The 24,358-nt window shown below is 28.1% G+C and overlaps 2 protein-coding genes across 2 annotated transcripts, besides 26 other annotated features; both read left to right on the plus strand.

The window, feature by feature from the left end:
* Positions 1-6: part of a mobile genetic element that runs on past the window's edge.
* A 1,250-nt stretch (positions 7-1,256) lies between these two features.
* Positions 1,257-1,286: a terminal%2Cinverted (terminal inverted repeat of MuDR-3_TvMULE3 transposon ID:TVAGG3_0094380).
* Positions 1,257-1,685: a mobile genetic element.
* A 1,134-nt stretch (positions 1,686-2,819) lies between these two features.
* Positions 2,820-2,856: a mobile genetic element.
* Positions 2,820-2,856: a terminal%2Cinverted (terminal inverted repeat of Banshee-A3 transposon ID:TVAGG3_0094390).
* A 438-nt stretch (positions 2,857-3,294) lies between these two features.
* Positions 3,295-3,332: a terminal%2Cinverted (terminal inverted repeat of MuDR-5_TvMULE4 transposon ID:TVAGG3_0094400).
* Positions 3,295-4,732: a mobile genetic element.
* Positions 4,696-4,732: a terminal%2Cinverted (terminal inverted repeat of MuDR-5_TvMULE4 transposon ID:TVAGG3_0094400).
* Positions 4,733-5,060: 328 nt separating this feature from the next.
* Positions 5,061-5,909: a mobile genetic element.
* A 506-nt stretch (positions 5,910-6,415) lies between these two features.
* Positions 6,416-6,454: a mobile genetic element.
* Positions 6,416-6,454: a terminal%2Cinverted (terminal inverted repeat of Banshee-A3 transposon ID:TVAGG3_0094420).
* Positions 6,455-10,968: 4,514 nt separating this feature from the next.
* Positions 10,969-11,410: a mobile genetic element.
* Positions 11,411-12,084: 674 nt separating this feature from the next.
* TVAGG3_0094440 (MULE transposase domain-containing protein) lies at positions 12,085-13,269 on the plus strand (the record flags this gene model as incomplete). The annotated part of the gene is made up of 1 exon (XM_001300056.1): positions 12,085-13,269. The coding sequence occupies one exon, from the start codon at positions 12,085-12,087 to the stop codon at positions 13,267-13,269; it is 1,185 nt and encodes a 394-aa protein (XP_001300057.1).
* A 760-nt stretch (positions 13,270-14,029) lies between these two features.
* Positions 14,030-14,094: a mobile genetic element.
* Positions 14,065-14,094: a terminal%2Cinverted (terminal inverted repeat of MuDR-2/MuDR-2B_TvMULE3 transposon ID:TVAGG3_0094450).
* Positions 14,095-14,907: 813 nt separating this feature from the next.
* Positions 14,908-15,432: a mobile genetic element.
* Positions 14,911-15,432, plus strand: TVAGG3_0094470 (zebrafish ch211-108c17.2-related family; the record flags this gene model as incomplete). The annotated part of the gene is made up of 1 exon (XM_001300055.1): positions 14,911-15,432. The coding sequence occupies one exon, from the start codon at positions 14,911-14,913 to the stop codon at positions 15,430-15,432; it is 522 nt and encodes a 173-aa protein (XP_001300056.1).
* Positions 15,433-16,778: 1,346 nt separating this feature from the next.
* Positions 16,779-16,815: a mobile genetic element.
* Positions 16,779-16,815: a terminal%2Cinverted (terminal inverted repeat of Banshee-A3 transposon ID:TVAGG3_0094480).
* A 1,123-nt stretch (positions 16,816-17,938) lies between these two features.
* Positions 17,939-17,976: a mobile genetic element.
* Positions 17,939-17,976: a terminal%2Cinverted (terminal inverted repeat of Banshee-A3 transposon ID:TVAGG3_0094490).
* A 583-nt stretch (positions 17,977-18,559) lies between these two features.
* Positions 18,560-20,334: a mobile genetic element.
* Positions 20,335-21,058: a mobile genetic element.
* A 556-nt stretch (positions 21,059-21,614) lies between these two features.
* Positions 21,615-21,644: a mobile genetic element.
* Positions 21,615-21,644: a terminal%2Cinverted (terminal inverted repeat of MuDR-2B_TvMULE3 transposon ID:TVAGG3_0094520).
* Positions 21,645-23,307: 1,663 nt separating this feature from the next.
* Positions 23,308-23,334: a terminal%2Cinverted (terminal inverted repeat of MuDR-2_TvMULE3 transposon ID:TVAGG3_0094530).
* Positions 23,308-23,335: a mobile genetic element.
* Positions 23,335-24,358: part of a mobile genetic element that runs on past the window's edge.

Consider the following 24,358-nt stretch of genomic DNA (forward strand, 5'->3'; position numbering starts at 1 on the left):
CAAACAACCCGAAATTTGTCTAATTCCACACTAATTTTATTAATTTATCTAAGCTTTTATCCTCGTCTACAATTTAATCATCAATAATTATCTCTTGTTCTATTTCACTATTATATATATATTTATATGATTTGATTTAAAAAAAATAAATAAATAAATTAATATATCATTTACTCAAATATATCAAAAGTTTTATTTTTATATATAAAGATAACTACTTTTTAAAAAATACCCTATATATTTTTGTCATTTAAACTTGTCACTTTTTGTCAGAAGTGAAGTGAACCGAATTTTCATGCACAACAGTATTTTATTGTTATAATAAAAATCCTTAAATGCGCTGAATTTTATAATTTTTTAGAATTCTATTTTATTAGACAAATTATAATAGTATACTGAATGTTTTGATTTGGCTGTTTCAGAAATGGTAATTTTCAAGTAGATTTTTGTGAATTAGAAAATAATTGCATTTCGAGTTCAAAATTTGAGGAGGCGACAAGATTGCCCATGTCACTTTTTTAAGAGTCATAATGTGCGACAAAAATTTGTTCCCATACTAGCAAGACTTAGACATTCTATATGAATCTGGATCATATAATACTAAAGAACAAATTGTTGCTACAAGATTTGTCCAACGCTTCTCAGGCTCCGATTCTCTCTCATAAAATTTGACAAGTAAATTACTTTGTAAATTATGACGGCAGTATTGAATTGTTTTGGCATGTGACACCATAAAGTATTCAATATTGAGTACTTTACGTCATCACGCCAATAACACGCGAACCCTTTATAAACCTGGTTAAAAACATAGTTTAAGGTTACTGAAAGGTGACATAGACACTTTTGTCACGTCCTCTTCAAAATTTTTACTTATAGTAATGATATTTTATTTTTTATTGAGGGACTAAACAAATGACAAGGTCTTTGGCTATAATTATAACCTTATAATATAGGAATAGCAAATATGACAGCTCCATTCAAAATATGCAGGAGGATCGACATCTTTTGTGAAATCAGGGTTCTAATAAAAATGTCAATAAAATCTGAGATATAATGAGTAACAGTTAAGGCTGAAGTTGATATATGCAAGTCAAAAATAGATCGTACATGTAAAATTTATCTTCATTATAGTAATTTTATCTAAAAATTCAAGTAATCTAGTTTTTAACATCTTTATACTATATTGGTTTGTTATTTCTTTTTATAAACGCAAAGCCATCTAAATATACTGCATCTATCTTGTGAATCAATGCATGGAGTAGGGGTAATTTTAGCTAAAAGTGACACGCCTGTAAAAAGTGACACACCCGTGAAAGGTGTGATTACCGATCGGTAATTTCGACAGTTTAGAATTTAAAATTTTTTATGGAACTGTTGCGAGTTTCATAAAGAATTTAAGGAATATAAGCAAAGATTTGAATCAAAATCTTCGAACTAAGCCGATCGCTTCGCTCGCGGCTTTCTTTATTATTTTAAATTTGCATATTTCCATCAAAAGTTCATAAGGTAAAAAATTTCGTTTATATTATTGCAAAATAAAATCTTCATTATCAAAATAATATTAAATGATAATATAATATAATTTATAAACAACTATTATTTAATAAAGTTTAATTGCCAAGGTTCATCTAATTTTTTGATTTTTAATGTTTTATGAATTTTATTTATCATGTATATATCTAATGGAAAAAAAACCAGAATTTTCGAAAAAGTGACACCAACTATTAAAGTTATTTTATTACTAGATTTATTTACAAATTATAAGATAATATCATTAACCGAATATATTTTTAATATAAATAAAAAACTTTTTTTATACAAAAAATTACAATCAATCGATAAATATTATAAAACATTTATTCCAAAAAGATTAAGTAATAGGTGGGATCCTGCATATAATATAATTTTATGTCATAAAGTTTACAAATTTTAGATGGACCACAGTGAGAATGTGATTGGTTAATTTAAAGGTGGTCTGATAAAGATATCGAAGCTTACTCAACACAGCATGAAGCAGTTTCTAATACACAATCTTACTAGTTGTGTTTCGGTCGCCAGCGCTCTCATAGAGGTGCTGATTTCAAAAACCACTACTTCAAATTATTCAACAATACTCAATGCAGCATGAAGCAGCTACTACTGCTGTATCTTACTGGTACTGTTCTTCGCTTCTTACTATCAACTCTAAAACTAGTTTGATGTATTATTTATTCAATATTAACCTTAATTATTTACAATTCTCACTTTTTCATTTTTTAAATGAATCAATCCGTTCCTGCACCCCTTGCTGATACAAAACAATATATTGATTTCATTCATTATCTTCAATATGGAGTTCAAGCAGAGATGCGTGCTAACTGCAATTATCGGAAAGATTCGCATTTGAATTCAGATGGAGTAACAATTATTAGACATTACTGTAGATGGGGAAGTTGTAGTGCTAACTTTACCTTTGAAATGAAATCTAATCAATACAGATTTGTAAATGGACATCATTTTCATAATCATGTTGGTGAACCACCGTCTTTTAAATATATACATATATAAATATATACATATATAAATATATACATATATAAATATATACATATATAAATATATACATATATAAATATATACATATATAAATATATACATATATAAATATATACATATATAAATATATACATATATAAATATATACATATATAAATATATACATATATAAATATATACATATATAAATATATACATATATAAATATATACATATATAAATATATACATATATAAATATATACATATATAAATATATACATATATAAATATATACATATATTGTAATAAACAGAAATTCATCAAAAGTGACAGCTCTCAATTTTTTGACATTTGTAAATTCTAAATTGAATGAGAAAAATGAAATAATACTAAGCATAATACAATATTCTAGATTTAATTATAATTAGGAAAAAGTTAGTTTTGAGAGTACTTTTCATAGGAATATAGAATGAAATCTTCTGAAAAATAATATCACATAAACTCATATTATTTTCTAATATATAACTATTTTATATAAAAATCAAATTCAATGATCTTAAAAGCGAAGGATAAACCTCAAAATTTACGAATATAATGAGTGGGAATATAATGCTTATCTATCATAAAACCATATGAAATATCAATTTTTGCTTTACGCCTAATTTTTGACGACAATTAGCAAAAAATGTTAAATGCTAACACTCAGTCCATTTGAATATGAAAAATAAAATTGACTTTGATTAAATGTTTTTATTTATCATGCAATTCTTCTTGCGACGAGAAAGGGACAGACTAGCCCATTGTCACTTTTTAATTTAGCAAATGAACGCTTATGGAGTGGAGTTTTTGGGTAAATCTGATTTGCTTATAAATGAAATAAAATTAAAAGAAACCATATTGGCATTATATTATGCAAAAATAAATAATCTTACTTAGTACTTTTAAAGTTAATTTCAGAAAAAATTTGACACAATGGTATCCGGCACATACAAGTGGTGTACAACCAAAATATAAGTTGGTTTAAACATATATTGCTATATCTCATGATCTTACTTAGTACTTTTAAAGTTAATTTCAGAAAAAAATTGACACAATGGTATCCGGCACATACAAGTGGTGTACAACCAAAATATAAGTTAGTTTAAACATATATTGCTATATCTCATGATCTTACTTAGTACTTTTAAAGTTAATTTCAGAAAAAATTTGACACAATGGTATCCGGCACATACAAGTGGTGTACAACCAAAATATAAGTTAGTTTAAACATATATTGCTATATCTCATGATCTTACTTAGTACTTTTAAAGTTAATTTCAGAAAAAATTTGACACAATGGTATCCGGCACATACAAGTGGTGTACAACCAAAATATAAGTTGGTTTAAACATATATTGCTATATCTCATGATCTTACTTAGTACTTTTAAAGTTAATTTCAGAAAAAATTTGACACAATGGTATCCGGCACATACAAGTGGTGTACAACCAAAATATAAGTTAGTTTAAACATATATTGCTATATCTCATGATCTTACTTAGTACTTTTAAAGTTAATTTCAGAAAAAATTTGACACAATGGTATCCGGCACATACAAGTGGTGTACAACCAAAATATAAGTTAGTTTAAACATATATTGCTATATCTCATGATCTTACTTAGTACTTTTAAAGTTAATTTCAGAAAAAATTTGACACAATGGTATCCGGCACATACAAGTGGTGTACAACCAAATCTTCGACTCGATGAACTTGTCATCGAGTTATATTCCAGTGTTGTTCCTTCATTCCTGATTAAGTTGCAAATTAAAGGTCTGGATTCAGAGAGAAGTGTTAAAGTTATCAAAAAAGTCACAAGAGATTTCGAAGAAATGACACAATTTAAAAAAGTCGAATGCATCAGTATGCTTGAAGCTGTTCAGAAAGGTCTGAAAAATGATACACTTGATCCCAACATTGTTTACTCAACATTAAAATATATATTGCAAAGAAAACATTTGATTTAATAAACATTTAATTTATTATAATTAATTTTTTATTACAGTATAGTAAAAAATGCTATAAATAAATTATTATATTTTATTAAAATGTGACTTTTAATAGTAAGTGAATAAAATAAATCAGGAATTGGGAAAGAAATAAGGTTAATTAAAAATAATGAAAATTACAAGTTTAAGGTTAATGAAAAGTGACAATGGGCGAGTTTGTCCCCCACTCTTAAATGCTAACACTCAGTCCATTTGAATATGAAAAATAAAATTGACTTTGATTAAATGTTTTTATTTATCATGCAATTCTTCTTGCGACCAAAGATTTGAATAAAATTTCAAAAATAAGATAGCTTAAAAAATAATATACGGTAGTGTTTACTAATAGATGAATAGTATATAAATTCTATTAAAATGGATTTGATCCAAAAAATATAAAATTTGATCATAAATAAAATCGTTTTAAATTACTTCTTCATTTAAATTATAACAATTATTTTTGGTTTTATAATTTTTTGGATCAAATCCATTTTAATAGAATTTATATACTATTCATCGAGTGTGGGACAAACTATCCAGTGTCACTTTTTTATTAACCTTATTTTAAAAAATTAATAAAATAATAATAAAAAATTATTTGAATCTTTTACATTAATTGTTTCTTTTTTAAAAGTACCTTTAAAGTACAATAAACAAGATTTGAATCTATTGATCCTTGTTGCAAACTTGAATATATTGCTTCAAGCATTTTTGAGAGTAGCCCATGCTAGCTTTTATCTCTTCTTGGATACCAAACTGGAGGAGCTCCATAGTGTTGAATATCACGGGCTCCATACAACAAATTGAATAAGGTATTTCAAAATTTGAAGGAAATGGTCCATCATTGAATGTAGTGGCCGGGAATTGAATGACATACAGATAGTTTGAGGAAATTTGTTATAAATTATAATATAATTGAAGAATTAATTATCAAAACAAGTCTAAGAGCCATTTGTCAGATTTTCCCGAAATGCAAGGTTAAGATTTTAGCAGCGACTAACTTTGAGTGTACATATATAATTGTTATACTGAGTACTTTCTATCTGTGTTACTTATTTGAGTCTAAGGGCCATTTGTCAGATTTTCCCGAAATGCAAGGTTAAGATTTTAGCAGCGACTAACTTTGAGTGTACATATATAATTGTTATACTGAGTACTTTCTATCTGTGTTATTTATTTGAGTCTAAGAGTCATTTCTACCATAGAACTAGATATTGTCTCTCATTAAATATATATAACTGTAAACTGCTTAATTCGTTTATCTATTTAGATAAAATTATATTTATATAAGATTTCATGTTATTATTTCATCTTTATTATTTTTTTATTCCTTTGAAAAGTGACACTGGATAGTTTGTCCCTTTCTCCTATTCATCTATTAGTAAACACTACCGTATATTATTTTTAAGCTATCTTATTTTTTGAAATTTTATTCAAATCTTTGGTCGCAAGAAGAATTGCATGATAAATAAAAACATTTAATCAAAGTCAATTTTATTTTTCATATTCAAATGGACTGAGTGTTAGCATTTAACATTTTTTGCTAATTGTCGTCAAAAATTAGGCGTAAAGCAAAAATTGATATTTCATATGGTTTTATGATAGATAAGCATTATATTCCCACTCATTATATTCGTAAATTTTGAGGTTTATCCTTCGCTTTTAAGATCATTGAATTTGATTTTTATATAAAATAGTTATATATTAGAAAATAATATGAGTTTATGTGATATTATTTTTCAGAAGCTTTTGTGTTTTTCTTCAAAATTTTATTTTTTTATTAAAAAGAATCTTTACAAAATATACGTTTACTTTAATTAATATTTAAAAACGTGCTCTATCAAAAGTTCCAAAAATTCAATATTTTAGCTTTTCTGAAGTTGTCACTTTTGATGAATTTCTGTTTACAACATATGATCGCATCATTGATTAATTTTCTGAGTACTTTTGCAATTGTTGCAGTTCTAGGAACTTTTGTTGTAAGAATTTTTCTTGTTCTGTCTTTGCGGATAGCAAACAAAGGATATTGCACGTTTCCAAATAAATAGTGTATGTCAAAGTTCCAAATTAAATTCTTTGATACAGATCTAAATTTATTAGGAGGATCTACTGGAGAATAGTTTCTATCTTCAGAGTAGCCAGCCTCTTTGAGTAATCGTTTTTAAAGTCGATATGTATTATTAAGAGGAATTTCTTCAAATTTTTGGCAGTTAGTCACCTAAAAGTTCATAATGATCACGAAATTCATCTGATTAAGCAAGCCTTAGAAATATAAATATAATCAAAAACGTTTTGGAAATTCCCATCTTATATTCTTGATCAAATTTGTCAATAATTTGTTTTTGCTCGAACGACAATGGTTTGGTTTCCTTCCTTTCTTTAATTTAGGTACGTCGATTTGATTTTATTGAAAAGCTTTTTTAATTGTATTTTTGAAATAAAATATGAATTTGTTCCGTTTTTCATTTGAACTTCTCTTCCAATACTTTTATAGTCTTCTCCATTCTTAAGTCGTGCTTTGGCTTCGATTAACCACTTTTTTGATGCTAGTGACCGAGGACATTAAGTTTATATGAACTTTTGTTAGCATAAAGAAAAGTAGGAATGACCAAAAGTTTAAAATTGAGTCTGAAATTTAATGTATAAGACTTTTTAATTTTTTATAAATTTAACATTTGATGATATCATCATCCTGAGTTTTTAATATTATATCAATTGTTAGTCATAATAAAGCATAAATTCATTATTCGTTTTTCTTTTGATAAAGAAATATCAACATTTTTTTCAAAAAATCTGTTTATTTCAACGCTAGAACAAATATTATTTGTATATTAAATGAATGATAGATAAATATTCATATGAAGCTCTTTGTACTGGACGATTCCTTTTTTTCTAATAAAAAACTGGTAAAAAACCGAACACTTCTAAAAATTTGTGTGGTGTATCAGTAAAAGACGAAAGTACAAAATTACCATTTCTTAAATATTATTATAAATCCATTTTAATGCTAATATATAATTGTTCAATATATCATATTTTATTTATTATTGTTATTCTAAAAATTAATTGAAGAATAAAAAATATGAAATTTTGACTAGTTTAAATTTTTCAAATTTTATATTATATAGTATAAGCTAATGATATTATATATAACACGAGAATTAAAATTGATTAGATGCGAAAAAATCAAATTTTGATATTGACCTATGATATACCAAATGTTCCTGGTAAAAAACTGGTAAAAAACGATATGTCATACAAATTTAGTTAACCTATCGATTTTTTACCAGTGAGAAATTTAAATATATAAACATTTGTTACTGAAATATAAATAATTTTTTAATAAATATGTGTTGAAATATGGATGTGGAATCAATAGTGGACCTGCCATATTGCACTTGCCGTGACTTTGTCGCAATCTCCTGATCTTCCTGGAAGGAGCGCCAAGAACGGTCAGAAGCGCTCCTTCCAGGACCAGAAAGACTAGAAGGGGGCCCTGTCTGTGACATAACATGATAAACACAGATCTCCGCAATCACGATTATTAACATAACAAATTCATATTCTTTTTTTATTAATATATTTATCTCCTAAATCATATTCACTAATCAAATTTATTATTTTTAAGGAAATCCATTACTTTGATCGAATGTCCTCGTTTTCATTTAATTAAGATTCTAGAAATTTTCTTACCAATTATTCAGACAATATTGTGATGCCGACTTGGAAGATATTTTCAAAATTGGAAGGAAAAAAAACAAGGTAAGGAAGATTTTTCAGGAAATTATACAAAAAGTTTAGTAATAAACAAAATTAAATATTTATATACTCTTTAAGGGAATGCAAAATCAATTTTATAATACGAGTAGGCATTTTGTTTGCGATTCAGTTATAGATATATATAGGATAATTCAAGTACTATATTAGTGTACTTGAGTTTTTAAGCTTTACGGTCTATTTGGCGTATAATATGAGATTTTTTTGGATATTATTTTTTTGAAATTATTTTAACCTACAATTTTTTATTCTCCATGCGTAAAAGTTGAAAAATTACAATGATTACAACATTTAGAAGTAGACAATACTAAATTTTACAAAAAATTGCTTTTTTCTGGACCATCCGTTATGTCACTTTTTTCAAATGGCGGGAAGCCAGCTTCCAACGTGTGTCTGGGCTTTGGAGCCTTGTTGATATGGAGTGATATCATTAGTATCTGTATATAAATTGGGCTGCAGTCCGAAAAATGTTCAAATTCGTTATCATTACAAAAGATTATTGCATTAACCACAAAAGTGATGAGTGGAGTTTGATTCTATGCAAGATATCATTGTTCTGTATCAATATTACAATATCCTTAACCAAAACGTTTCCACATTCACCTTGGAAGTTCAATGCAGCTCTCATGTACTGAAATGCATTGAGTACACCCAAAATTTGGAAGTAAAAAAAGTGACCTACCCAAATTTGGAAGTACCAAAATGGGTAAATCGGCGAAAAATGAATAAAATTAGATTTTTATATTACCAATAATCAGAGCATATATTATATATGCATCTTTTAATATTTGTTTAGACATTTTCGTTATATTGAGATACTTATTATTTGATATCAGCAACATTTTTGAAATTATACTATATATCGATCACACTTGTCCTTGACCTGAGGTTTCATTATATATTAAGTCTTGCTGGATCGTATTGGACAGTTCTTTCATTGAAGAAATTTTTCCACTTCGTTTTCAATGACGAAAAGAGACATACGTCTAATGGTTGCAAGATATGGCGTTTTGTTGACACATATGTGTCAATAGTTTTTTTTTTGATATACGTTAAATGTACGTTAATTTTAATTTGCTCGGTGTTTGCCGAGCTAACCAACATAAGCAAATAATCCCTAAGTCTGCCAAACAAGCCTTCTGGAAAGTAGAGCAGAATTGATCTTAAGTATAATATTTCATTATACTTCAGAGACGCAATGCTCCATAAGATAATCGTGAGGAGTGTCCATCAACAATGAGCAAATACCTCTCAGCAGCCTCTGCAGCAGGTAGTGGTGCTCTTCTCATGTGTACTTCACAAAGGAAAAAATACAGTAAATACCGAAGAGATACTTGTTGATCCAGCCCGAATGACTCGAAACATAGTAAGCATCGAGTTATTCAAGGGCTGGATCAAGTCTCTTCTTGTTTGGGAGGATAATCATTTATTGGTACCCATCCATTTGATTTGGTCTCTAACCATTCAACAGACGGTATCAAAAATGAGGAGGTGTCTCATTACTTTTTGTACACCCTGTATATATAACAGGTTTGACGAAATGAAGACAGACTGGGGCAACAACTAGGATAAAGACAAATATACGTAGGAAAAGGCCAAATTGCATCTATTTTCAACAAATTTATTCAATAAATTTCAGAATATAGGGTTTCTCAGTTCTTGATGAAAAGAAATTCACTCTAATTGATTTATATATCAATACTATTGTCATCATTGATTCTTAGGCATTTTCAATCAAATTTATTTTACAATTTTTGCTACATTAAACTAAAAGCAAAGGACTTGAATGGAATAAGTGTTTCTGTACAACAAAAGCAGGCGATTAGTAATTGAAAAATTGATTTATAAAATTAAAATTAAAAATGATAAATTCAAATTAGAACCGCTTAATTAACTTAATGCAACGATAAGCATCGTCAAACAATGTGTTCATGAAAGTGTTACGTGCCGAAGCAAATTCAGTTCCTGTACGATTTCTTCTATCATTTATTATTAACCTTAACTCGGAGAAATCACGCTCAACGATTGCTTCTGCTGCACATAGAGCAAGGTACATACGTGAGTTAAAAATCCTCAGAGCTGAGTTCTTTTCAGTTTGTCGTTATTGAAGATGAACTGAAAAGAACACAACTCTGAAAGACATAAAATCAGAGGCTCTGGCCTTAGCAGTGGCCAAATCCTGCAACTTCCATCCTCAGGGACGAATTTTACGACGAACTTCTTCATGATGGAGGTTCTCGTCGAAAATGAAAGACCTCAAACTACAAGCTCTGGCCCTAGCAAAGTCCAGGGCTTCGCTTACAGTCCTCAGAGCTGATTTTCGCAAATGCAAAGATGATGCCGGAAGGAGCGGCAATACTGGCAAAAGCCACTCCTTCCGGCACCAGAAAGACTGGAAGGGGACCCTGACCTTGAGAAAGGACCCCCTTCACACTTTTATTTTTTCATTTTGATTTTTTTATTACAAATTTACATAAAGCCAATACTGTTATACTTATATCTATTATCAATTATTGTTTACTTAGTATTAGTATCTCTTTTCTTTTCTCCTTATTATTCTTCCCTATATATTTACTTGTCAAAAAAAATCAGACTTTTTTTGCTTTAAAAAAATTTATAAGTTAATTATTGAGAACGAAGGTGAAAGGAAATGGATATCTCTTACCTTTCATTCCCTCGAGAAAGTTCAAAAACTTGGGTGCAATCAGAACTGATTGCACCCAAGTTTTTGAACTTTGTATAAGGAATTGTTGGCTATGATGTACTGATCATGAATCAGTACATCATAGCCAACAATTCCTTCGCAAACAGCGGGAAACTTTGTCTGAATAGTTTAACATTCAGACAAAGTTTCGCGCTGTCAGAGAGGGAATGGAAGGGTAAGAGGTATATATTCATAATGTATACCTCTTACCCTTTCATTCCCTCGAGAAAGTTCAAAAACTTGGGTGCAATCAGTTCTGATTGCACCCAAGTTTTTGAACTTTGTATAAGGAATTGTTGGCTATGATGTACTGATCATGAATCAGTACATCATAGCCAACAATTCCTTCGCAAACAGTGGGAAACTTTGTCTGAATAGTTTAACATTGTGGTGGATCTTTTGGTTTTGGACCTGTACGTAATTTTGGAATTTCAATTTGATTGAAATTAAGAGCGTTTTTAAAAGTTTTATGTGATATTGTGGGAAGAATTCTTCCATCTGTTAAAGGGACATTTTGGAGAACGGTTTCGACGTTAATACCGCTTTGAATTTGTTGATTAGCTTGATTTAACCATTCTAAATCAATTAAATCGAAGATTCTACCACTCATTTGAAAATTATAAGTTTTGAAAAAAACCGTAATCATTATTGAATCTAAAAATATTTATGTACAAAAAGTCGGTATATATTCTATAATTATTTAAAATAATGAAAAAGTTGATTTGTGAATCATTGAAATATTAATGCTGTTATATATATATCAGATGATATAAGATGATTTTTTTAAATAAAAAATAAAATTTAATTTTTTAATTGTTAAAATAAGAATAGTAAGCTTGACAAGTAATTTAAGTTTTTGCTTTGTAAAGTTATTTGGTTGGCAAATGCATTGTGTCACTTTTTGTTTGAGTTCACTTTCCGTAATTTGTCTTATGATAGAGATATTCACACAAAAGCTATATAGGGTAATAGTATATGGGCTAAATCTATATAATATCTTATTTGTAACAATAACAATCAAGTTTATTCTGGCACTTTTCATTTTTTCATTTACTTTTTAAATGAATAAACCTGTTGATCCTCTACCTAATGTTGGTCATTCATGGATTACTTATTTACGATATGCCGTACAGTGTGAAATGTTTGGAGGATACAGATATTACAAAGATCCACAAAAACAATCTGAACAATTTAAAAAACTTTATCACAAATGTGCTTATAATGGATGTCAGGCTTGCTTTATATTCCTCAAGTCATTTGATTCTTACTATTTTGTTTCTGCAGTGCATCATCATGATCATTCACAACCGGAGGATGTGGGGAAGTATCATAAAATCAGTATCTTCCTCAGGCCTTATATGAAACACTTCATCGAAAATGATGGAGATAATTCTCAAATTATCAATGAGTGTTACTCGAAGTTAGGGATTCCACAAAATCATAATTATCCCTTCTTCGCTATCAAGCAGGATACTTTGAACAATTATATATCGGCATACAGGAAAAAACTTCTTCAACTTCCAAATAATGGAAAAAATCCATATTCATCTTTTGATAAATTTGTTAAAGAATATGCACAACTTAATCCAGATGACATAGCATCTTTTACAGTCAACGAGTTTGAACATCCTTCTGAGGTATGTTTCATATTTGCTGATTCAAGGATGATTCAGTTCATTCAAGATTCCGATCTGCTCTTCCATATAGATTCCACGTATAAGATTATCTTCGATAAACTTGTTTTCTATGTTCTTTCAACAAAACTTGATTTTACACATGTTATTCCACTCTTGTACTTTGCAATCAAGCCAGATACACAGGAAAACATCAGTCTTTGTTTACAAAAGTTTTTCACTACTTTTCAAATCACTCCTAAGTTTTTTATGAGTGATTGTGCCCTTCAGATATTTAATGGAATTAAAATCACATTTCCAAATGCACAAATTTTTTGGTGTGCCCTCTATGTAATGAGGGCACTTCGTAAAAATCTTTATAGATTATCAAATGAAGAAACAAGAAAGGAGGTTGACAAACTGATGAACATTCTGTGTTATACTAGAGATTTACCTTCTGAAAATGCAGAACGGTTAATCTCTGAAGTTCAAGCATTAATTATGGATAATGAAGACTTTAACAAATATTTTACTAAGCAATGGTTGAATCATTGCGAGCAATGGATTTCATCATTTAAAGAAGGTGATTTCACATTTGTTAACAATGTATCTGAAGCCTTTTCAAACATTTAAAGTATCACGAATATGGGGGTGTTAGAAACTTATCAATAATCAACTTTGGTTATAAGTTAATGACGACAGTCAAAGACAATTATTTTATTAGAATTCAAGGAGATTTCCTTATTCACAATCAAATGATACTTCTATTCATAGAGAAATAAAAACACCAACGGCAGAAGACATACAAAAGAGGGAAATGCTAAATTTATTAAATCAACTCTCCAAGTTTATCGAAACTAATCATTTTTATTTACTGCCTGTACTTAAGGCAATCAGACAGATGCCTGATTATATTGAAAATATTGATTCAAAAATGAAAAGTGCGATTGAGCACTTCAAAAGTTTTAATTTAGAAGAACCGATAATGGAAGAGATAAACAATGAACTCAATTCATTCTTTGAAAACTAAATCGATTACATTAATGAAAACTTTGATGAATGTATTAAATTAATTGATGAAAAACTAGGACTTATAAAATAAAAATTATTATCTTATTCATTACATTTATAATAATCATATAATATAATAATCATATAATATAATAATCATATAATATAATAATCATATAATATAATAATCATATAATATAATAAACATATAATATAAGAATCATATAATATAATAATCATATAATATAATAATCATATAATATAATAAACATATAATATAAGAATCATATAATATAATAAACATATAATATAAGAATCATATAATATAAGAATCATATAATATAATAGTAATAATTAAAATAAAATGAAGCTTTTAGTCAAGGTGTATCTCACTCATCAAAGTGTCACTTTTTGGAATGTCACTTTTTCGGAAATTCTATATCACTCGAGTTTTAAATAGAATGTGATATTTATAATTTATTATTGCGTATATTTGTAAGAAAGGAGTATTCAAATGCAGGGTAAAGGAACAATACCATGCATTTGAATACTCCTTTATTGAATTTAAATTCTATGATTCACAATAAATGAAAAAGTGCGAGCTTTTCCCATTCTGCACATATAGGTGCAGGGTGCCGGTGATAGACCCTGTATATATATATGCAGAATGGGAATTGTTTCTGACACATTCGCATCGAAAGGTAAAAGTGCAAGCTTTTCCAAGTTAGAGTACATCCATGTAGGGCACCATGTTAAGACCCTGCATATATGTACTCAGACATGGAGTTTTGCATCTTATATCTTGAATCAAAACCCCAAAACACGTAATTTCTCATTGATCACAGTGTCATAACCACCACCAATGACAGAAAATCTGTATACAGAAATTATTTCTTAATTAAATTTAATTGACCTGAAATTGCATTGTGATTCTCTACCACACTCTTCATTCAAGACTTATTATATATTGAAACCTCAGGTCAAGGACAAGTATGATCGATGTATAGTATAATTTCAAAAATGGTGCTGATATCAAATAATAAGTATCTCAATATAACGTAAATGTCTAAACAAATATTAAAAGATGCATATATAATATATGCTCTGATTATTGGTAATATAAAAATCTAATTTTATTCATTTTTCGCCGATTTACCCATTTTGGTACTTCCAAATTTGGGGTGTACTCAAAAAGATACATTTCTAAGCACTGATTCGCATTATAATATTGGCAGAAATGCCACAGCTTGCCAAAGTTTAATGATGGACAATCGTGAAAAAGTTGTTGGTGAAACAACTGTTATAAAAAAGAGCTCTGGAGGAGACTTTGAAGGTCCATCCAACATGACGGAAACAGAATGTACCAAGAGGATAATGTCAAATTTTGACTTTACAAATGTTTCCACAGTGGTTCATAACAATGGCAATAAAACGAAAGCCATCATCCAGCAATATTCTCCGAATGCTACAATTACACTTGATCCTCGTCATTGTGTACGTGCAGTTGGCAAAGCTTTCGATAAGCTTGAAAATGGTGGAAATAAAGAAGCAGCAGGAAAAGAAACTGTTAATCAGCAGAAAGAAAGTGAATCATTGCCAGCATTCCCAATCAAATCTAAAGCCGAAGAGCCGAAGAAACGTGGAAGACCATTAAAACACCAAAAAAAGTATTTCATCAGATATATTCGAAAGTTATTAAGCGGTTCACTTTTATTATCATGCTTCCAATTAAAAAATTACAAAAAGAGTTTTTTATTGATTAAAAATGACTTAAATCATATTTAGATATGTATCTAAATAAAATTTTTGAAATTAAATAAAATGGATTTTCACATTATAAAAATTTTATTAAATTTTGATAATAGGCAATTATTAATTAAATTTATGAATTAGGTTTTGGCGGTTTTTAGTCTTCAAATCCAAAAAAATTGTGAGAACTTTGCATTTTTAATGTGAAGTGGTATAAAGTTGAGAAGAAATGTCGGCATCTGGAGAATTTGCATAGGGTGTAACGTATTACATTGGTAGGAAGAATAAAGTTGCATCATTAAAGTGGAAATTGTAAGTAACAGAAAAATATTGGAAAACATTTTTACAAAATTAGATACTTTGAGGGACAAAATCTGCATTCTTGCATCTAAGTCTCTCTTTCTCTCGATATACCTCACAAAGTTATAAAAATTAAATTTATATGATTTTAAGTTAGAAAAATAACTATTTAAAGTAAGATAAATACTATTCAATTGTTTATTTTATACTGTAATTTATACGCCTGGCACAAAATTCTTGTTATATATATAGTGTTTAAGTGGGGAACTTTGATATTTTTTCCACACCATAGTAGTTTCACTTTTTGCATATCAGCTCTATATTGATTCTGGCTAGAAACTAGAGAAATTAAATTTTTTTCAATTTTTGGCCCATTAAAAGTACTTTTTTGAAAAGAAGCTAGTCGACTCTCACAAAGATGAATTTGAATAAGGCGTATATGCATATAATATTTCATACATATAAAAAGCTTAACTTATGAATTTCAGTGATTTATCACTATTATTAAATAAAATATAATTTGAATATAACAACATTTGAGTAATTTCGGTGTTTTTTATGTATCAAATTGTGGTATGTGATTTTTATTGTCATGAATGAAAGCTTTATATGCTATTAAATACATTAAATATTACGAAAATGCATCAATTAATTTTTTGGAAGCATAATAGTCTAGTTTTTTGAGTCATTTCTTTTTAGGTAGTGTTAAATGTCATGGTTTCATAATTATAAATGATCACTAAATTTTCATTATCGGAACCCACTCAATTCACAACGATTATTTGACAAAAAGTGGAGATTTCATTATATTCTATATAATATGTTTAATCAAAATTTAATAAAAAAGTTGTGCGATGTCCTTTAAGGTTCTGCCAAATAATCGTCGCAAAGTTCTTGTAATTTGAAATCAATCTTCTTATTCCAATTTATTTGTTCTCCGAGTGAGGGAACAAGATGAATCCAAACTATATTTAGTTGTGTTGAATCAATACAGTTTACTTCCAAGAATATCACTCTTTATTAAAATTTAGCCTAGTTAATCGCAAAATTTACGTTATTTCCAGTAGACAAATGTTATCATGTAATAAACAGAAATTCATCAAAAGTGACAGCTCTCAATTTTTTGACATTTGTAAATTCTAAATTGAATGAGAAAAATGAAATAATACTAAGCATAATACAATATTCTAGATTTAATTATAATTAGGAAAAAGTTAGTTTTGAGAGTACTTTTCATAGGAATATAGAATGAAATCTTCTGAAAAATAATATCACATAAACTCATATTATTTTCTAATATATAACTTTTTATATAAAAATCAAATTCAATGATCTTAAAAGCGAAGGATAAACCTCAAAATTTACGAATATAATGCTTATCTATCATAAAACCATATGAAATATCAATTTTTGCTTACGCCTAATTTTTGACGACAATTAGCAAAAAATGTTAAATGTTAACACTCAGTCCATTTGAATATGAAAAATAAAATTGACTTTGATTAAATGTTTTTATTTATCATGCAATTCTTCTTGCGACCAAAGATTTGAATAAAATTTCAAAAATAAGATAGCTTAAAAAATAATATACGGTAGTGTTACTAATAGATGAATAGTATATAAATTCTATTAAAAATGGATTTGATCCAAAAAAATATATAAAATTTGATCATAAATAAAATCGTTTTAAATTACTTCTTCATTTAAATTATAACAATTATTTTTGGTTTTATATTTTTTGGATCAAATCCATTTTAATAGAATTTATATACTATTCATCTATTAGTAAACACTACCGTATATTATTTTTAAGCTATCTTATTTTTGAAATTTTATTCAAATTTGGTCGCAAGAAGAATTGCATGAAATAAAAACATTTAATCAAAGTCAATTTTATTTTTCATATTCAAATGGACTGAGTGTTAACATTTAACATTTTTGCTAATTGTCGTCAAAAATTAGGCGTAAAGCAAAAATTGATATTTCATATGGTTTTATGATAGATAAGCATTATATTCGTAAATTTGAGGTTTATCCTTCGCTTTTAGATCATTGAATTTGATTTTTATATAAATATATATATTAAAAAAGTTTATGTGATATTATTTTTCAGAAGATTTTGTGTTCTTCTTCAAAATTTTATTTTTTATTAAAAAGAATCTTTACAAAATATACATTTACTTTAATTAATATTTAAAAACGTGCTCTATCAAAAGTTCCAAAAATTCAATATTTTAGCTTTTCTGAGGTGTCACTTTTGATGAATTTCTGTTTACAACAATCAGACAATATAATAAATAAATTATCTAATATTTAAGAAATTAGTATACAAATTTTTAAAATTGATGGAATTTTATATGGATGATGCTCATGTTTACGGAAGTAGGTGATAAGCCTGAATATGTTTTGCCTATTTTCAAGTATTGTGAATTATGAGATGAAATATTCTCAAGTAATGGAATTAGCACATAAAGTACAACTGGATATTTCAATTATATTATTATGACACCTGAATTTAGAATGTCGAAGACATTTTGAATAATTTTGGCCTTATCATACACATTCAATTGTCTCTTTGATGGACAATTTGCGAAAAAATTACAATAGATAATACAATTTAATATATTTTCATGAAATTTGAAATATTGATATCAATAAGATATGTAAATCTAAATTTTTATGATTACTATTAGGATATAAATCTCAAATATAAACCATTATTATCAAAATTTCAGAGTTTAATTGCAAATTAGAAGATCTCATTGAAATCTTAGTAACTTTCTAATTTGAGACAATAATATATATATATATTGGAGTCATACTGATTCTATATATCCTATTTATTTAAAAATCTATCGTTTGGGGTAAAAAAGGGGTTGGCGTCCTAAGGCGTTCTAGTGTAAATTTCTCAAAATTGTGATGTTTACATCACATTTTTGAGAGGTTTATGGGCGTCTTAAGGGAAAATTGAATAGCTAGGGCGTCCCGAATTTTCATTCTAAGATTTAAATATATTATATACTTAAGTATAATACAAGCAATATAAAAATTAAATTTTTATTATGTTAACTTATAAGAAATTTTTTTGAATTATCGTTGATTTATTGTAATCTTTCCAGGCTATACTTTTGAAATCAACTTTACCTGTCATACGCATTAATGTAGTAGATGTCCAGGTGTAGCTATTATATCCCAGCAACATTGGTATTTTATCATTGTAAGATATCAAAATGAAGCGTTTTTTCAGATATAATTTTTCGTAAATTTTTCAAAAATAAGATGGTAAAAAAGCCTCGACTTGCTCGAAAAATAACATTTTTTTACTTGTAAAAATAACCCTTTTACAGCATGGGCAGCTATTCAATCACTATTTCTTTTTCTAAAAGTATATTTTTCAAAAAAAATTAAGATCAAATTCGACAATTTCTTGATGAAAGCAAAAATATTACACATACTTCTAGATGCATGGGATAAAATATGCAATTATTCAATCAATTCGCATGATTTGAAAAAAAAATCTAAATTTGATAAAAATGTAGAAATTTTTTATTTTTAACTTGAGATTCGATTTTTTTGATCCAATTTGTGAATTTTTTTGATCGGAATTTCAATTAATTTGTTGATCAAAAATGACCTCACAATGTTTGATCATAAGTGAAGTCATCTTCATGGGTATTTAGAAATTCCAAGAGAAATTGCTTATTTCTCGCAGATGTAATATCTGAGAAAATCGAATTTAAATATTCATAGAAACCCAAATCATTCTCCGGTTCGAATAATTCATCTGTTGCTTTTTCTGTTTTTTCTATGAATTTTAATAATTTGATTAATAAATCTTCATCAGGAAGAATTATTGCTGCATTTGTGATAAAATTCCATATTGAGGTAATATGGCAATAATTACATTTATAAAATGTAATTTTATCCAAAATTTTTGGGCAAATTCGTATAATAGCATTAATATTTGAAGCTGAGATTAAACCTGTGATTACTTCTGTAACTTTTGGAAAATCATCGCAATTTAATATCTCTTTATATTGAATTGAGAAATAAAAAAAATCAAATGGATTCATTTCTTCAATTTCAAGGAGATTGTAAAAATTGATAGAAGTGTTATTGCAACAAATTGTATTTGCAGCAAAAAATATCATTTGCTCGATTCCATTTTTGGAATAAATTTGCTGGAACAATGTTAAATTAAAACAGTTGCTTAATTTTTCTTCATTGTTTTCATAAAAAAGTAACAAGTTTGCAACTGAAATTTCAAAATTTTGATAATTGCCAGTTATTTCAGTAAATATATATATTTGCTTTTCTTCATCTAAAAATGGCAAATATTGATTTGCAATATTAACTAAAGTTTGGGATAAATTGTTCCAGTTTGATTTTACAATTTGTGAGCACATTATGTAATATGTAAATTTATCCGCTTTGTAGGAATTTAAAATTGTTTGTTGTTCTGTTTCAGTTAAATTACTGAATTTTTCAAGATTAATAGTGTGATAAAAATAGAATCCTTGAAACATTCTGATATCTTTTCAATGTTTAAAACGGATGCTAAAAAATGTAAAAGAACTTCATCAGTCACTGTGATTTTTTTGAAAAATTTATCCCAATTCAAGCATCCAATTGATCTTTTGTTGTAAACGAAAATGATAAAAACGGTTTGACAGAAAAGTGACACTTTACATGGCAAAAATAGAGCCTTACTTTTGAGATACTTGAGATTGAAACTGAATCTTATGAGGCGGTGATCTTGAATCACTACCTCATAAGGTTCAGTTTCATATAAAATTTGTTGCAATTTGTTATTCTTTTGCAATTATTTCTTATAAGATTTTACATCTTTTAGCGGGGAATGTTTGTTATCATGTATATATTATAAATATCTACACGATAACGAACATTCCTCGCTAAATTGCTGAGAAACTTTGAGGAAATGTCGAACAATTTCCTCAAAGTTTCTCAGATTTATATAGATCACTAGAGTCCCCTAGGCACTGATTCTGGTTCAGTACCTAGGAGGCTCTAGTTCTCTAACGAACTGATAAAATGTTTTTAAATTTTTGGATATTGCTACCTGTGAAGCACTGACTTCAAGTCAGTACCTCACAGGTAGCAATTACATTGAAAGATGGGAGAAACTTTGTCCGAATAGTTTAACATTCGGACAAAGTTTCTCCCATTTTTGAAGGAATTGGAGGCTATGAGATACTGATGCAATGTCAGTAACTCATGGCTTCCAATTCCTTCCTAAAACTCATAAAAGTGGACATTACATGCATATAAAATTTGACATGTAAAGTCCACTTTTTGTGAGCGGGGATTTGACGGAGTCAAATCCCCTTTTTCGTTTACGAGACTTTCTGTCATTGTACTTATGCATTGATAAAGTTGATTTAATGAATCAGAAGAATAATCATTATGCTTGACTAGTTGAGTTAGTTGATACAGACTGTCGTCAGCCATTTTAAAAAAATGAATAAAATTGTATAGTAAATTATATTTGTGAAATTTGTGAGGCTACATTCAATCTAAGACCAATATCTCAAAGAATTCCTCATTTAAGTATTACTTTTCATTGTTTTTTAAAAATATCTTTGCTTATTTGTTCACTTTTTTGACATTTATTATATGCTTTTTATCATATTTCCGATGATATGAATATATATTCTATATAAGAATGACGCTACATTCAATCTAAGACCAATATCTCAAAGAATTCCTCATTTAAGTATTACTTTTCATTTTTGATTCAATTTTCGAACGGTTTTCGTAAATTTTGCATCATTTCATTTTTTAATGGGAAAATCATCTATATTTAATCAAAAAAGAGCAAACTTTACAGACGAAAATAAAATATTTATCAGGGAACAATCTGATAAATACCAAAAATCAACATCGAGAGATGAAAAAACGAGTATATAAGAATTTCCGAAAAAGTGACACTCAAAAAGTGACACTTTCAATAGGGAGTAACACTTAAAAAGTGACAATTTAAAATTCACAATAAATAAAAATAATAAATTTTTAGTCTATTAAATTATTCTTTTCTTTGAAATCCTCTAAAAATTCTTCGAAATGTTCTAAAATATAATCTGGAGAATTATAACAAAATTCATTAATTTCTAACATATACGTATCTAACAATTCATTTGAAATTTCAAACGATCTTAAATATGTAATTGAATTTTGTATCTTCTCATTTATTTGAGAAAGTTTTTCTTCAGCATTTTCCAATAAAAATCTTAATGGATTCAAATTGGCTTCTTGATTCTGAACAAAATTTAATACTTGGTATAAACGTGATTGAACTTCTCTTTTCAATTTTGTTTTATAATCTGTCAATCGAGGCTCGCGAATTCTAATTGAAGGAATAAAACCTGTTTGAAGTAAATCGTTTTTAATACGATAAAAGTAATTGGGTGCAACTTCTTCTAAAAGATTTTTGACAAAAACATCAATTCTTTGATTTTTAACGCAGCCAAAATCGTGATATTTTATCTTTTTAAATAAAGATTCAGAAACGTTATTCACAACGGTTAATCCATTTGGTCTGGCAGCGGCTATCCACATCATAGCCAACAATTCCTTATACAAAATTCAAAAACTTGGGTGCAATCAGTTCTGATTGCATCCAAGTTTTTGAACTTTCTTGAGGGAATGGAAGAGTAAGAGGTATACATTATGAATATATACCTCTTACCCTTCCATTCCCTCTCTGACAGCGGGAAACTTTGTCTGAATGTTAAACTATTCAGACAAAGTTTCCCGCTGTCAGCAAAAGAATTGTTCCATCTGGTGCATAGAGTGTGAATCTATGCACCAAATGGAGCAAGTCCCTCGCGAAATTGCCAAAACTTGCGTCGCATTTCAAAGATTGCGACCCAAATTTTGGCGATTTCTAGTAGAGATGGAGTATTTTGAGTCACTGACCTATATGCAGTGGCTCAAAGGGCTCCATCTCTACTTTGAAGCAAGGAAACTTTCCTCGAAATTTTGATAATTGGAAGAAAGTTTTCAAGCAATTAACAAAGGATTACTCGCTATGAGGTAAAAATTTTAGATTTTCACCTCATAGCGAGAGCTTCCCTTTCATTGCTTGAAAACTTTTCCCAGCTTCAAAATTGGGGAAAGGGCTGTAAAGTCGACTCCGATACCAGCAGGTACCAGAGTATTTAAAAGAGAAGCCCTCGTACGAGTTTCTATGAAGACCTTCTCATTCAAGAAGATCTTAATAGAAAATCGTACGAGGGCATTGGAAACTCGCGTCTGGTACATGTTGGTACCAGAGTGTTTGAGATTTGAAGACTCTGGTACTAACATGTACCAGAATTTATGATGAATTTAAGATGGACCATTATAAAATGGTAGCGGTTTGTTTCAAAAAAATTTAGATGAGATTTGCATAGATATAGATTATATGATTTATACATATGAAAAATAATATATAAAAATATAATTTTGAGATAATTATGTAAATAATATTTTAAATATTTGAATTTGAGGTATAATTTTATAGTAAAATATATTATAAAGAGTATTTATATAAATATTGTAAAATAATATAAGTAATAAAAATTGAGACCCCTCCCTGTTTTTGATGTTTTGTCACTTTTTCGGTAATTCTTATAGTTTCAAACTTTACAGACGAAAATAAAATATTTATCAGGGAACAATCTGATAAATACCAAAAATCAACATCGAGAGATGAAAAAACGAATATAATCAAACAAGTTCTTCAATATTTTAATATTAAATACGCCGAAAATGAATCTAAAGCTGTCAGAAGATATTTTAGTTATATTGCAGTTAAAAATATTCCCGCAGTTACTGGAAAATATCCTGATACAATTGTTCGCAAAGATATGCTTTATTCGCATGATCATACAAATATTATTAATTCAAATAATATTGAACGTTACTACCGTTGCATCGATCATTCTTGTCAAGCACGTTATTTAGTTAAAATTGAGAACAGTTCAGTTTCCGAAGATTTACAAAAGGAACATATACCCGAATGCAGACAATTTAAAAAGTTACAAAATGAAAAAAATGATCTTCATAAATCAATGACTCTGACAGAAATATACAATAAGGCAATGGCAAAATTTTCTGAAGACAACGGCACTTTTCAGCAGATTGAAAATTTATGACAGAACTTGCTGTTGGTACTGATGAAAACCCATTAATTAAAGATTCATTGGTCAGGGAAGTTTATAATAAGTCCAGAAAATTTTCTGTTGGAGAAAAAATTACAGACGATGAAATTGCTAATTTTTATTTAATAAATGGCGAGCAGTTTTTCATTGGCCATGATTTTCAAGCAAATTGTGAGACGATGTTTTTTGGTTTTGAGAAGGCAATTCAATTTGCAAAAGAAGCCACAGATTTATTTTGCGATGGAACTTTTAAAATTACACCAAAACATTTTCAAAAAGGACAGATGCTAACAATTATGATTTGTGAACCTTCAACAAATCAATATCTACCACTTTTATTTATATTCATGAAAAACCGCACATTTGAATCTTATAAGAAGGCATTTGAATATATTTTTACTGTCAAGGGTATTCAATTTTCAAAGCTAATTCAAATTCATTGTGATTTTGAAAAGGGAATGATAGAGGCACTTCAACAAATTTTCCCTAAAGTCCGTATA

The sequence above is a fragment of the Trichomonas vaginalis genome, chromosome IV, assembly GCF_026262505.1.
Source record: "Trichomonas vaginalis G3 chromosome IV, whole genome shotgun sequence".
Taxonomy (NCBI): domain Eukaryota; phylum Parabasalia; order Trichomonadida; family Trichomonadidae; genus Trichomonas; species Trichomonas vaginalis.